Genomic DNA, 15,663 nt, shown 5'->3' with positions numbered 1-15,663 from the left:
ATCTGGGACTCCTGGCTTGTTGTGGAGCAGAAGGCAGTTGCTGGAAGTCTGGTCTCCATTCCAGAAGGGGCCACTGCAACGAGGGCCAAACTAAATTAACTGTTGACGCAGCTGCCATAAAGGAGCTTGAAGAACGCCACCAGTGGGCATCTGGACTTGTCCATACCTTTCTTTGAATATTCAAAGAGAAGCCCAGAGCTCAGGGGCAGGAAGAGTCAGTATGGCTGCTGAAGGCCTAGGAAAAAGCAACACAGGACAGCTGTGTATGTTATGGGAGACTCTTTATCAACCAGAGAGGAGTTAGGGCTACACTGGTCAGTTCAGAGAAGCCAGTGTGGACCTGACAGAAGGAAGCGCCTGCTCTATGTCATCTGCCATTATAGGGATGGCTCAACTGTCACTGGACAGGCTCGGAACACCAGGAATTTAAGAAAATGGAATTCTGTAAAGGAATCTGACTGCTCTCCTAGGTCTACAACAGACAGAAGTGGAAATTGTAAAACAAATTCCATTAGATTTACTTTTGAGCATCCGTGGCAAAAGACTTAGGTGATTGGTTTGAGACAAAATGTGTACCAATACAGTGCTGAGCATTTCAAATTGAGAAGTTAACTATGTCTTTCCAAAGACTGGGATCAGTTTGGATAAAGAAAACAAGGTCCATGTGATGTTCCAAGCATTTTCAGGAGGACGGAGAACTGGGACATCTGAGACAATGACTAAGTGGCATAAAGCTGAATTCAGGCTAAAATTCTGGTTTGTCCAAATTAAGTCCAATATTCCCCCAGCCCCCAGAGTAATCACAGTGACAGTGTGAGGAGCCTCTGCAAACGCTAGTGACCATACAGTTAAGAGATCTGGTCACACTGAAGTACTTCCTATGGACAAGGCCAGATGAGAGGGTTTCTGACACACTCATGCTCTGGATGTGTTGGAACAACACAGCACGTGAGGCCGGGAGTCCACCCGACAGTGTGGACAAGCAGGGTGGGTCTGTTGGCAGAAGTGTCCACGACACCTCATCGTTCTGTGATCTAAGGGCATCTTGATCTTCTCAGTCCTGGACATCAAAGTAGTCAATGACCGGCTCCTTGGCTATTTTCTGCAGATTACTGCTACCAGGATTCCTGTAATGCAAACAAAGAACGATCAACTTTTTCTTCTGTGGGAAAACAGAGGCCTTAAGAAAGTTAAGTCAGGTGATTTCCCATCTGTGAAGCTCTGATAAGACAGCAAGGCAAACTACTAAGTCTGGCACTAGGCACACAGGCATTCCTTGTCTGAGGGGGTCTTCAAAACATTCATGGAAGTGCAGATTGCGAAAAAACTACACATGGATTTCAAAACATTTTTGCACCAAAACAAGTATCTTTGAATTCAATTTTCCTTAAAATTTTTTTAGGATGCTCGTATTTATGATATTCTCTGGGGCAGGCATTTGGCACAGAAGTTGAGATGCTGCTTGGGATACACATTTCCTACATCAGAGTGCCTGAGTCCAAGTTCTGGCGCTGCTCTCCTTGCCAGCCTCCTGCTAACGTGCACCCTGGGAGACAGCAGGTTACAGCTCAGGTGGTTGGGTCCCACCCATGCATGCAGGAGACTGGAATGAGTTCTAGGTTCCTGGCTTTAGCCTGGCCCAGCCTTGGCTGCTGTGGGCATTTGGGGAATGAACCAGTGGATAGCAGCATTCTCTTTCTCTCAAATAAACAAAACAGAACAAAACAAAATACTATATTGTCTCAACTGTAAAATTTTCCTTACTGAGCTTTTACATAAAAAAGCAAGCAAAGGAAAAAAGATGGCATGGCATAAGCAGGCCAGCGACTCCACGTGGTTACGTCTAAGTGGTGCTGGACACGACTGTGGCAGCCTCATGTTTCTAAAACCATTGCCCATGGGATCCGCAGATGGTGCTGGCCGGGATCCAGGATGCCTGCTTTCCCGGGTCACGAGGAGCTGGTCCCGGGGAACCACAGGGCTTCAGATGCCCTTGGCTAAGGCTGTGCTCAATGGGCAACACCTGGCTGTCTCATCTAGTCCCACAGAAACACCAACTGCTTGCTAGGACACTCCTGGTGACCTTGGACATTGCCACAGTCACCCTTCTAGAGATTTTGTGCAAGATGCACGGAGGAGGCGCTGTCAGGTCTTCAGTATGGAAGCCAGAACAGGAGAAGGGGGCCCTCTGGTTTCAGAGCTGCCTTGCTCATGGAGGGTCAGCAGTGCTCCCCTCCTGACAAGAGGGAGGAAAGGAAGGGCAGGGGTGCTCCTTGCCTGCTCCTGAGAACACAGGGCAGACTTGCTGCTTGCCAACTTGGTTTCTTTTCTCTTTACATCACAAATATGCTTTGTTGTAAAAATGATTCACACCATACATAAGTAGAACAAAACATTAAAGTCCCCCCACCAGAGCCCTTCACTGACAGCCCTACCCCAATCCCACTTCCATGTTCAGAGTAACTCTGAGATATTCCAGTCTGAGACCCACGTGGAACCACAGACAGAATCCACACGCCACCATTTACACTGTGGAAGTCATGTGCAGGGTCTGTGTCCCCTGGGGGGAACTGGGCACGACAAACATGAAACTTAGGACTCCCCCAGCTTGAACAAATGTATCTAGCAGCTCAACCAAACCTGACATTTGAACACAATTCCCCAATGCCAGGCCTGAGGCCACCCTTTGCTGGCTTCTCTGTTCAGAGAAGAGACAGGTGCCTTGGGGAAGAGCTGCTGTACCCTTACCTGTCTGTCTGATGTCTGTGATGAGCAATCGGTGGTGGCGGCCGTGTCTGTGTTTCTCTTTCCAGGACTCCCGTCAGTGTGGTAGGAGGACAAACAGACTTCCCTCTGACAGAGGTCAAAAACACAGGGGATTGAAAGCCAAGATTCATTTGTGGAAGTAGGCTGACAGCCAGACACTGGCCATGACTGTGGCACTGGCCCACAACGCTCCTGAGCCCTCTGTGACCTGCCTTTTCTCAGATGTGCTAACCTCCAGGTAACCCTGTCCCTCCTCCCCCACTCTGGGGGCCTGTGGCCTGCTTTCTCTAAAGTCACACTTGTGAGTTCCTCAAATGAGAAGCTCCTACTCTCGGAGGTTCTGACAGTGATCTTGGGTCCTCCGTCCTCCTGACTTAACGCGACTGCTTCAGTTTCCTGATGGCAATACACTGTTCACAAGGGGTGCCCTGAGTCAGAGGGCAGCATTGTTTCTGTCTTCATCATGCCAGGACAGAGCCGGGGAGCGGGAAGAGGGAGGAACAGGAGACAAGCGGGGAAATGGGACAGAGGTGACGGGCAAGCACTCTGCTCAGTCCTCCCAGCCTCTGTTCCCCCTGCTTGTGGAAGCGCCATCTCCAGCATCTGCCATGAGGCCTTTGGCCCTGGGACAGGAGGCACGGCCTTTGCTCTCTGGCTTTGACCTCTATGTTGTCTAGGAATGGCTGTCCCAGATGCAGATTTTCCTTCTGTTTGTCCAAAAGAGAGAGAGGAAGGAAGGAGAGCAGATACTGACAGATCCTGCTTCCTGAGTCCAGTGTGCCCTTCTCAGAGTTCCTCCTGCAACAGCAAAACAAGCTCACCTGATGGCAGTGACCACGACGTTGCGCTTTGGTTCGCTGTCGTAGCTCACACTCTCCAGGCCGTACACTTGGGCCAGATCATGGATGATGCGGCGGTGGTCTCTGTTCATGGGAGGGAAGCAGTGGCTTCTCTTGCTGTTCTTTCCCTGTAGTGAGGGAAAGACGACTGCTTGGTAACATCACACTGAAAACAGCAAATGCTTACTACTCCCCTTACCACAAGAACAACCCGGGTCAGTTAAGAGGTGGCTGGAGCTGAGAGGCTCACAGCAAATAGCATTTCACTAACTGCCCAGCAAGCCCAGAGGGGTCTTGTGGGGTGGGAGCTATGGCACTGCTTTCACCTTCCTTCTACTCTGTAAACCACAACAATGACAGCTGGACAGAGTTAGGGGACAAAGGGCAAGTGAACAGGGATTTAGGTGGACAGGGTCGTAATAACTTCTCCTGACACGTCCCAAAACTACAGAGTTTCCCTATAAAAGTATTATCTATGCTAAAAATCATGCATATGCAGATAGACAGACAGGCAAAGAAATGCCATTTGCTGCAAGTCTCCTTGTCAGGGGAGGAACACTGCTTTCCACTTTCTCCTCCATTTGGTATCCTGTTGGGAAGGAGGAACAGAAGGGAGGAAGGGAAGGGGCTGAGAGGGGTGAGGAAGGTGGCAGGAAGGAAAACCGTCCTCATCAGAGGATGCAAAAGCAGCCCCTCATCCTTCTCACCAGTCCCACTGATGAGAAATGAAGCCAGGCAGTGCAGGCCGCTTCTGACTAAATTATGGTCTCTTCCTCTTGATGCTACCTCTGTGGCGCCCCTGGCTGCTCCAGGACACGGCAGCACCTCTGCTGCAAGTCTAGCCCACTGCCCTTCAGCTTCGATCACATAACTGTTCACCTCTCCTACAGCCTTTTCTCGTCCTGTCCTGCCACCGGGGCGGTGAAGAACCAGTGTGCTCTTCAGAGATCTGAGGGCCTCATATGTCTCCCATCACTCACCTATCAGGAACAAACTCCTCGCCACCCATTCTTAAGACACTGAGCTTGGATTTTTATTTACACTTGATCTAACTGCAGACATTTTTGCTGCAGCGATTGAACTATGAAACGCTTCTATGGATATCACAACAGCTGGGCTTTTGGGAAAGATCAGGATCCTCAAGGAAGTTGTGACTTTCCCTATAACTACTCTAGGCTGACAATATACTACTTCTGGGACTGATTTTTTTTTTAAATCAAACTGGTCTCAGAAAAATGTCCATTTGGATGTTTTGACTTCAACCTTATTCACAGCCTCCACAAGTGCTTCCATTTCTTTCTCCACGTCACTGACAAACTTTAAGTCCTTCCTGAAACGAGAAAGCACCGCAATTAATTTAATCCGTCCCTGCCCTTTCAGAAACCCCTCTCACCAACCTTCTGACCATGAAGGGCAAACAATGGACAGGGCTGGCAGGAAAACTGCAGAGGTCAGGAACTGTCAGATAACTTAAGGTTAGCTTTGATGGAACAAAGGAAGGGAAAAATATGAGAAGAGAATAATGGAGAAACAGCCAGCACTATGCCTGCAAGCCTGCCAAACAAGTTCAGTTCTTCAAGAACTGAAAGTTTTGAGAATTTAGGAAGGTTTTTATTAAATATCACATCTCTCTCTCTTTTTTTTTTTTAATTTTTTTTTTTTTTTTTTTTTGACAGGCAGAGTGGACAGTGAGAGAGAGAGACAGAGAGAAAGGTCTTCCTTTGCCGTTGGTTCACCCTCCAATGGCCACCGCGGCCGGCGCGCTGCGGCCGGCGCACCGCGCTGATCCGATGGCAGGAGCCAGGAGCCAGGTGCTTTTCCTGGTCTCCCATGGGGTGCAGGGCCCAAGCACCTGGGCCATCCTCCACTGCACTCCCTGGCCACAGCAGAGGGCTGGCCTGGAAGAGGGGCAACCGGGACAGAATCTGGCGTCCCGACCGGGACTAGAACCCGGTGTGCCGGCGCCGCTAGGCGGAGGATTAGCCTATTGAGCCACGGCGCCGGCCCTAAATATCACATCTCTTACTTCAACTGGCCTAATCATAGAAGGAGTACATACTGCTTACTACATCTTAGAAGACCAAATACTCCAATGAGCTACAATCAAGAAAGTAGCTAAGTTACATACCTGGCATCATCTTTCAAACTATCGCTAAATATTGATGCAGAAGAACGGACATTGAAAGGATCAGAATCTTCGCTGATATCAAATGCCTCTGCCAGTCTCCTGAAAGTGAGAGAAGAACACAAATAAAAGGCAGACAGTGGGAGGGAAATTATCTCACACTGCAGTTCTCCAGGAGTGTTCCAAGATGCCCAGGGGATGCCTCCAAACCACGGAGATACTGAAACCTAGAAGGTACTTCAGAGGTTCATGGACTGGAGCTGCTGCTGTGGTGCAGTGAGTTAAGCTGCCATTCGTGACACTGGCATTCCAGGAGTGCTGGTTCAATTCCTGGCTACTCTGCTTCTGACCCAGCTCCCTTATGTTCCTGGGAAGGCAGAAGATGGTCCATGCATTTGGGTTTCTGCTACCCATGTGAGAGACCAGGATGGAGCTCTTAACTTTGGCCCGGCCCTGCTGTTATGGCCATTTTGAAGTGAACCAGTGGATGGAAGATTTCTCAGTCGCTATTCCTTTCAAATAAATAAATCTCTAAAACGTTTGTAGAAAATAGAATGAAAAGATAACATGCATTTTCCATAAACTTTTTTTTTTAATATTTTATTTGAGAGGTAGAGTTACAGACAGGGAGACAGAGAGAAAGAAACACCTTCCATCTGCTGGTTCACTTCCCAAATGGCTCCAATGCTAGAGTTGGGTCAATCCGAAGCCAGGAGCCCGGAGCTTCTTCTGGGTCTCCCATGTGGGTGCAGGGGCCCAAGCACTGGGTCATCTTCCACTGCTTTCCCCAGGCCATTAGCAGAGAGTTGGATCGGAAGAGGAGCAGCCAGGACTCAAACAGGTGCCCACATGGGTATAGCCTACTACACCACAGTGCTGGCCCCCTTACATAAACTTTTTGAAAACTCTTTGCATATACTGTTTTTCCCAATAAAAACATACCTATGATAATAGCTTAATTTATTAATTAGGCAAAATAATAACGTGTCATAGATATTAGCAATCTCAGCATACAATTTTCTATTCCTTATTAAGTGGAGAATTTTTACCTTTTCATTTACAGGAAGCACTTTATGGCTTCTCTTTGGCATGCCTGAAATGTATCACTGTGCTTGTGCTCCAGGGTTACTGAACACAAGGACTGCAATATCGCCACAATGTGATACCCCAGACAGCTACTAAGCGATTAATGGGTGGGTGGTGTCAGAAGACAGCATGGATTTGTAAGACAAAGGAATGATTCATATGCCAGGTGGGGACAGTGTGAGATTTCAGCATGCTACTCAGAATGACATGTAATGTAAAACTGATGAGTTAGTGTTTTCTGGAATTTTCCATTTAATATTTTTTGGCTGAAGCTGACTGACACCATAGTAAGTGAAAAGAAGGGACTATTACAGTAACACAGAGTACCTACCATGTCCTAAGTTTTTATATATTAATTATCTCATTTCGGCAAACTAGATATTAAAGATAGAATAACAACAGCTTGGGACAAGATGTACTATTGTTTTCATATAAGGAAATAAACAAAACAGGTTTAAATGGGTCTGAGTAAGCCACAGGCTCAACACTGGGGACATGGATTAGGTGGGGAGGGCAAGATGGGGGGTGTGAAATGTCACTGGGAGTGGTCAATGAGGCTGACTTTCTCTGAGGCTTAATTTAGATGTTAGGTATACCAAACAGACAAAGCAATATTAAAAAGCTTTTTATTTTATATACTCCTTTTCAGACTTTTCTCCTGTAATTTTAGGTAGTTGCAATTATATATAAAACTTTACATCTTTATCCCCTCACCAGTGTGTAATTAGAATTTCTCATATCACTATTACTTTTACTATTTCATAATCTTCTATCACGTAATTTACTTAAATACTCCCCCACTTAGGTTTCTTTAAATAGTTCCCCAGTTCCTCAATATTATAAGTGACAACATCTCTGTGCAAAAAGCTTTTAAAATTATTTCCCTGGAAAATGGTGCCAGCTGTGGACTCAAATTTATGAACATTAGACTGGATCAATGCAGCCTAAATGGTTTCCATAACTACCAGTTTTGTGTCCTAACTGGGACCATGAGTCTCTCAGTATCTCACAACACTTGGCTATGAGGGTAAGTTAATTTTTAAAAAAAAATTTTTATTTTTATAAAAGGTTCAGTTGTTTATGTGAAAGGCAGAGCAATACAGAGAAAGAGGAAAAGATGGAGAAGAGAGAGAACTTGCATCCACTGGTTCACTCCCCAAATGCTCTCAATGGCCAGGGCTGTGCCAGGCCGAAGCCAGGAGCCTGGAACTCTATCTGGGTCTGCCATGTGGGTAGCAGCAGCCCCAGCACTCAGGCCATCTTTCACTGCTTTCCCAGGTGCATTAGCAGGGGACTAGCTGGGAAGCGAGGCAGATGGGACTCAAACCAGCACCCATATGGGATGCTGGCCCCTACAGGTTTTTAAGAATATGTGTCTCGCCCAAGGTGACACAGGTAAATGATTTGTAGAGCTCGTATTCAAATCTAGGCAATATGACTCTAGAGCTCCATCTACTTTCCAATATTGTCTCTCTCAAACACATAAAGGTGCACCTCCATGTTTGGGTGACTGTTATGTATTTACTACATTTCTGAATACCCAAGTCTCTACTTCACATTTTATGGCTGAGAACACTAACTGGTTCTGAAAGGGAAGGAGGTTTGCATAACACTAATAAGTTGTCACTGGAGTCAAACTAAGGGAAATCTGGGTAGCATTATTAGTCATTATGTTACTTTCTACACATTTAGACACTGAAGAAACACTGTTGAAAACTGTTCAAACTTCCAGGTAAAATGAGATATACATCTTGCCACAGACCATAAGAATGACTTACATTAGAACAACTCCACGTACTGAAAACGTGTAGCAGCAGGGACACCACCCCACTAGAAGGAGCGTAACTTGGTACAATCAATTAGGTTATTGTCTGGTAGAATCTACTAAAGCTGAACATATGCAAAGCCCATTGATCAGCAATTCTTCTAAATTTATATCCAATGAACTGAGTACATATCGACAGCAAAGCAAGCAAAGCAACGTTCTTAATATCATCCACTACTTATAACAGCCAAATATTGACAACACTCATTGTCTATTAATAGCAGAATGATCAAATTATATCTTAATTCCACTCCACTTCGATCTTGCTCTCTGCTAATGTGCCTGGGAGGGCAGTGGAAGATGGCCCAAGTCCCTGGACCCCTGCACCCACATCCAAGACCTGGAGGAAGCTCCTGGTTTCAGCCTGACCCAGTCCCAGTCGTTGAGGTCATTTGGGGAATGAAACAGTGGATGGAAGATTTCTCTGTCTCTCTGATTCTTTCAAATAAATAAATACACCTTGAAAAAAAAAGCTCAGGTAATTTCTTAGTTCTTGACCTAGTTGCTGGTCACACTGCTATATTCACTTGATGTTTCACTGATCTGTACACTTTTGTATCACTGTACTTTAGTACAAAAATTCACCAAGCATTTTTTTCTTTTCTTTTCTTTTTTTGACAGGCAGAGTGGATAGTGAGAGAGAGAGACAGACAGAGAGAAAGGTCTTCCTTTTGCCGTTGGTTCACCCTCCAATGGCCACCGCAGCCGGTGTGCGCATTGCGCTGATCTGAAGGCAGGAGCCAGGTGCTTCTCCTGGTCTCCCATGCGGGTGCAGGGCCCAAGCACTTGGGCCATCCTCCACTGCACTCCCGGGCCACAGCAGAGAGCTGGCCTGGAAGAGGGGCAACCGGGACAGAATCCGGTGCCCCGACTGGGACTAGAACCCGGTGTGCCAGCGCCGCAGGCAGAGGATTAGCCTAGTGAGCCGTGGCGCTGGCCCACTAATCATTTTTAAAACCTTTTTATCTATGTTGGAATCAGGAAGTTGGCGGTCACTGTATTAAGTGTGTTGTGGCAGGTGATGTTTACATCATGCCTCAAAACCACACAGCTCATGTTCCTGCAATTACCTGAGTGGTTAATCCTTGGACAATTCAACTCCCGCCCATCATGTTTCTCTTGCTGTCTGACACAGTAAGACTCAGAGTAGGTGCTGAGTGAATGCTTACAGAGCTGCTCCCTCCCACTACCTCACAGGGCTCAAAGACAAGTAGACAACAAGTAGCTGAAACTACTTACTTTTTTCTTTCCAAGGCTGAACACTCCTCATCACACTCCAGCCTTGATAAATAAATGGAAAAAAAAAAAAAAAAAAAAAAAAGAAAGAAAGAAAAAAACAAGTCAGGGCACAGGGTTTGCAGCTCCTACCCAGCAGGAAAGTTAAGACTCTTGCCAAGGGACTTCCCTTCGGGCCAGGAAGTGGCCTGTGAAGCCACCAGGGTTCAGGTTTCATTAGCAACCCCCCAACCCAGGCTATTTCATCTGCTCAGGGACGGCTGGGAGAGGAGGCCCTTTTCAAGGACAGGTGGGCAGGTCTCTGGGTTAGAGGGGTCTAGGAGTCCTCTAGGTAGATCTCAGGCTGTTTCCTGGATGCTCAGCCTGGAGAACACTCCAAGTGGCCCTCTGACAGCCACAGCTCCCTTTGAGGACACAGCCACCATTCTGTTTCTCTGTTCTACGGGGAGGGGTGGGGTGGGCTAGACACACTGGCTACTCCACATAGCTGGAGTGAGGCCTGGAAAAGTTTCCTCTGGCCTTAGCTATATACTGAGCTAGAATCACTGGGGTTGGAACAGGTATGATTTCTTAACATCAAATATCTGCTGAATATCTGCTGTGTGTATGAGGCTCCAGTGTGGAGGATTAAGATCATTTCTGCCCTCTAAAATTAAGTCTAATTGGAGAAGCAGGCATTTACACATATTTTAAAAATTACCTGGCTTGTTGAATTTCCTTCTTGGTAATAAGCTTGCTGATTTCTACTGAATCTCCAAGCTGCATGTCTGTTATTTTAGAGGCCATAGAAATAGCAGCTATTCTGAAATATTTAAGGGAAAAAAGTAGAGAATTACAAGGCTCTCCCCATACTAAGGATACAGAAAACCTTTTTCAAAGCACATCTACCATGTGACAATGGGTGCAGCTTTGGAAGCCCATCTATTAGGAACTCCTACATGTTTCTGTGCTATGTCCTCAATTACATTTTACACAGCTACATAGGAAGTGATCAGGTAACCAGCTCTCGGGCCAATACTCCACTCAGAAGCTTTCAACTTGGCTCAGCTGTGTCTGCACACACTTCAAGTCTGACAGTCCAGGCAGAGCTCCACGTCTCACCAGAGATGCCCACACCATTCAGCCTCTGACCCCTTTGGTGCTGTAAGCAGATCCCTGTATGATCACACAGGTTTCCAGACTTCAGGAGGCTGCAAAGATACCTCACAGAACAACTGGAAACTCTCACACCCAGGAAGGAGTAGCACAGGCTGTACCCACAATCAGAAGGGGGATATTAAAGCAACTCATCCAACTTCAGGCTATATTCCCTTCTTATGTCAAGGCATCATAAGACTAAAAGGGGGAACAATGGAGGGAGGGAGGGAGGGAGATAGAGGGAGGGGGAGAGGGAGAGGGAGAGGGAGGAAGGGAGAGGAAGGAAGGGAGAGGGAGGAAGGGAGAAGAAGGGAGAGGGAGAGGAAGGAAGGGAGAGGAAGGAAGGGAGAGGAAGGGAGAGGGAGGAGGAGGAAGGGAGAAAGAGGAAGGGAGGAAGGGAGAGGGAGAAAGGGAGAGGGAAAAAAGGAGGAGGAGAGGGAGAGGAAAAAATAAAAAGGTTATCTTATAAATGAAATTTAAAGCAGAAAAGATACACGAAGCATTTTTTTTTTTTTTTGACAGGCAGAGTGGATAGTGAGAGAGAGAGAGAGAGAGAAAGGTCTTCCTTTTGCCGTTAGTTCACCCTCCAATGGCTGCCACGGCTGGCGTGCTGCGGCCGGCGCACCTCGCTGATACGAAGCCAGGAGCCAGGTGCTTCTCCTGGTCTCCCATGGGGTGCAGGGCCCAAGCACTTGGGCCATCCTCCATTGCACTCCCGGGCCACAGCAGAGAGCTGGCCTGGAAGAGGGGCAACCGGGACAGAATCCAGTGCCCCGACCGGGACTAGGACCCGGTGTGCCGGCGCCACTAGGTGGAGGATTAGCCTATTGAGCCACGGCGCCGGCACGAAGCAGTCTTTTTTAAAGGTTTATTTACTTTATTTGAAAGGCAGAATGACAGAGAGAGAAAGAAACAGACACAGAGATCTTCCATCTCCTGGTTCACTCCCCAAATGCCTATAACAGCAGATAGTGCTGGGTCAGGCTGAACCTAGGAACCAAGAACTCCATCTGGGTCTACCATGCAGGTGTCAATCACATAAGTTTCATCTGCTGCCTCCCAGAACACATTAGCAGAAAGGTGAACCAGAAGCAGAGTAGCTAGGATGTGAACCAGCACTCTGATGTAAGATGAGGGTGCCACAAGCAACAGCTTTAACCCACTGTGCCACGGTGTTCACCCCAGCACCGTTTGAGCCAGAGAAACCAGATTTTAAAAAACCGAGGCTGAGGTTGTGGTGCAGTGGGCAAAGCTGCTGTGTGCGAGGATGGCATCTCACATCAAATTGCTGGTTCAAGTCCTGGCTACTCCACTTGGCCATTTGGGGAGTGAACCAGTAGACAGAAGATCCTTCTCTCTCTGTCACTCTGCCTTTCAAATAAATCTTATACAAAAGAACAAACGAAAACATGAAACTAGATTAAAAAAATCATTTAATGAACTTTTCAACCTTTAGAAGTCACAAATATTCTACAATAAACACACCCTTCGCCTGGATCCATCAACTGTTAACATTTAAGTAGCACTAACCTTTGATAAGTACTGGAGGCTTCAGAGCAAATCACCATCTCTTTTCTTCGACCACATTCACACTGTAGCTCCACCTGAAACAAAGTTAATACGGAGCGACTTTTAGCACATGAGAACCATGCCAGTAAGTAGGCTTTGCTTTTATATTTTTATGCTAAAGAAAGCCCTTTAGTTTATTTTATAACTTCATGAGAAATATAAGAACTGATTTCAAGGCCTGTATAGTTTTGTGAGCTTACTCATAAAACTTACTCACTTGCCATGGGTTTTGCTTTTCAAGCTTTCTCTCTAATCAAACCATGTAGTTGAGAAGCTAGGAGGGAAGCTCTCTGTCCACAATGCCACTTTCTGCAGATTACTGTTCTCAACCTGGGCTACAGGTGCAGGCTTAGAATGAAATCTTCTTTTTTTTTTTTTTTAACAGGCAGAGTGGACAGTGAGAGAGAGAGACAGAGAGAAAGGTCTTCCTTTTGCCGTTGGTTCACCCTCCAACGGCTGCCGCAGCCGGCGCGCTGCGGCCGGCGCACCGCGCTGATCCGATGGCAGGAGCCAGGAGCCAGGTGCTTTTCCTGGTCTCCCATGGGGTGCAGGGCCCAAGCACCTGGGCCATCCTCCACTGCACTCCCTGGCCACAGCAGAGAGCTGGCCTGGAAGAGGGGCAACCGGGACAGAATCCGGAGCCCTGACTGGGACTAGAACCCGGTGTGCCGGCGCCGCAAGGCGGAGGATTAGCCTAGTGAGCCGCGGCGCCGGCCTTAGAATGAAATCTTACCTTTGAACCATAGAGGTGAGCAAGCCAAATCCACTTTATTGTTTTTACCTGTCAGGGGAGGGGCCTCCTTGATCCCTCGGTACAGGCTGTGTCTCCCACTGATGTGTTCTCACAGCACCTTCTACACGATCACAGTTCTAATTATCTGAGTAATCACTTGCTGAGTATTTATCCCAGCAAACTGTAAGGGACCACATATCTTTCGTTCATTCCTTTAGCTTCAGCATCTTGCACCATATAGATATTTAGAATGAATGGAATATATGGAGCGGACAATCAAGATTCTTTGAGCATGTGATTAAAGGGAGACAGAGACTGTGGTCAGGTGATGAACTAGAAAGACAAAGAAATCTCACGACTGGAACAGGCATTTAGCTTAGTAGCTGAGACACCTGCTTCCCACACTGGAGTACCTGGGTTTGGTTTCTGGCTCTGACTTCTGATTCTAGATTCTTGCTAATGTAGGCCCTGGGGGACAATGCTGATGGCTCCAGTAACTGGTTTCCTGCCACCTGTGTGGAGAACTGGATTGAGTTCCTGGCTCTTGGATTTAGCACAGCTCAGTCCTAGTTATTGCAGGCATTTGGGGAGTGAAGCAGCAAATGGGAATTCTTTTTCTCTCAAATAAATAAGCAAAAATTTTAAAGGGGGCAGGCATTTTACCTAGTGTTCAGGAGGCCTATATCCTACATCAGAGTGTCTGGATTTTGTCTCAGCTCTGGCTCCTGTTTTTCACCTTCCTGCTACTGCAGATCCTGGGAGGCAGTGGTGATGGCTCAAGTGACTGGGTTCCTGCCACCTACATGGGAGACCTGGAATGACTTCCCGGCTTTGGCCTAGCCCCAGCTGGGGAGTGAATCAGCAGATGGGGGAATTTTCTCTCTCTTAAATAATGAAGAAGAAAAATGAGGAGGAGGAAGAGGGGGATGAAGAAGAAGAAAATAAATCTATATGACTAATGTCACTTTTTCTTGCTTACTTAACTTGCAGTTCTTTGCAACTAGTAACTCCTAATTAAGATGCAGACAGTTCCAAACTTAATAGTAGCCCCAGAACCACAGTCTAAGCCACCATTGGATCCAGGAATACCCACCTTGGCTTTACAAGCAGTCACAGGGCAGGGTGAGCTGGGGTGGCAGGGTGCCATGCATGGGTGGCCACAGTCAGCTCTGGGGGTAGTACAGGGCTGCTTGCAGGCCTCATCCACAAGACACTCTCCTTTGTGACAGAGTCTCTGACACTTGTGCATCCCACATGGCAGCATGGCACTGCAGGGTAATCCGCAAGAGATATCAGCCAGATGACAGGGGATGTTGCTGCGTAACTAGGAGAGACAGAAGTAGCCAGATTCTCATCTCTGTGTGAGACTTGGGGGGTGTTTTAACTTCTCCTTAAAGCATTTGTAAACTGTAACTCTGCTTTATTTATTTGCTTATTTAATATTTGAAAAAAAATACAAGAAAAATGCTATGACAAACTGCCAGCATGACTTGACAGATCAACCCTACATCCTGGGAGCAGGTAGGCAACCTGATCCAGGGTTCTGGGACTGATGGTAGGATTCTTTTATGTAGCTAAATATTCAGTTCTTATATCTCAGTTTATGGTCTCCACAATTTCAGGCAGACCTGTCATTTAAAAAATTAAGAGGTGGGTAGGCATTGGGAATAGTGAGGTAGCAGTTAGGACACCATGTCCCACACTGGAGTGTCTGGATTTAGCTCCTTCCTGCTAACACACAGCCTGAGAGGCAGTCATGATGAATCAGGTAGGTGTTCCTGCCACTGACACCTGAGGCCTGGATTGAGTTCCTGGCTCCTGATTTTAGGCCCCTGGCCACCGTGCGCATTTGAGGACTAAACAAGCAGAAGGGTGGTCTCTCCACCTTTCAAACAAATTATCTGCTTTTGGGCTTCCCTAATGCAGGATACAAGTGTTAGAATTTTACTCCGTGGAACCAAAGGTTACTCATTATATTCACTCAAATTCTTTCAAGAACCCTCAAAATGAAAAATGCACTTCTACTCCAGTGACATGTAACTTCCACCCTTGAAGAGACCCCTGAAAACCAGGACATATGTGTTTTCAGTTGCCTTGGTAGAGTACAGTTCCCAGTCTCAAGCCCGTCCTTCTGTTATCACCAGGGCACTGGGGTAATTTCTGCACACTCAGCCCTCTGCTCTGTCATCCGCTCCGCACATTACTTACCCATGTGCTCACTCTGCTTTGGGATGTTACTTCCTTCAGTAAGCCTTCCTTGAGTAGGAAGCCCTCCTATACCCTCAGTACTCCATATTTCCATTATTGCTGGTTATATGTCTGCTTCCCAGCCCAGAGCAAAGGCTCT

The 15,663-nt window shown here is 46.9% G+C and overlaps 1 protein-coding gene across 2 annotated transcripts in view; it reads right to left on the bottom strand.

Moving 5' to 3' along the window:
• Positions 1-264: 264 nt before the first annotated feature.
• Positions 265-15,663, bottom strand: part of NFX1 (nuclear transcription factor, X-box binding 1) — a 69,000-nt gene continuing 53,601 nt past the window's right edge. For both annotated transcript variants that reach the window (XM_070053311.2, XM_070053310.2), the window contains exons 16-24: positions 14,410-14,640; positions 12,545-12,618; positions 10,578-10,679; positions 9,881-9,922; positions 5,734-5,832; positions 4,869-4,935; positions 3,588-3,733; positions 2,749-2,853; positions 265-1,127 (exon numbers count right to left, since the gene is read on the bottom strand). In XM_070053311.2, coding sequence (XP_069909412.1) covers positions 1,055-1,127; positions 2,749-2,853; positions 3,588-3,733; positions 4,869-4,935; positions 5,734-5,832; positions 9,881-9,922; positions 10,578-10,679; positions 12,545-12,618; positions 14,410-14,640 — 939 coding nt within the window. In that variant the 3' untranslated portion in view covers positions 265-1,054. The remainder of the gene's footprint in view (positions 1,128-2,748; positions 2,854-3,587; positions 3,734-4,868; positions 4,936-5,733; positions 5,833-9,880; positions 9,923-10,577; positions 10,680-12,544; positions 12,619-14,409; positions 14,641-15,663) is intronic.

Source organism: Oryctolagus cuniculus, chromosome 1 (assembly GCF_051225735.1).
Source record: "Oryctolagus cuniculus isolate XC-2025 breed Fujian yellow rabbit chromosome 1, ASM5122573v1, whole genome shotgun sequence".
Classification (NCBI taxonomy): Eukaryota; Metazoa; Chordata; class Mammalia; order Lagomorpha; family Leporidae; genus Oryctolagus; species Oryctolagus cuniculus.
This window is presented reverse-complemented; position numbering and strand designations above follow the sequence as displayed.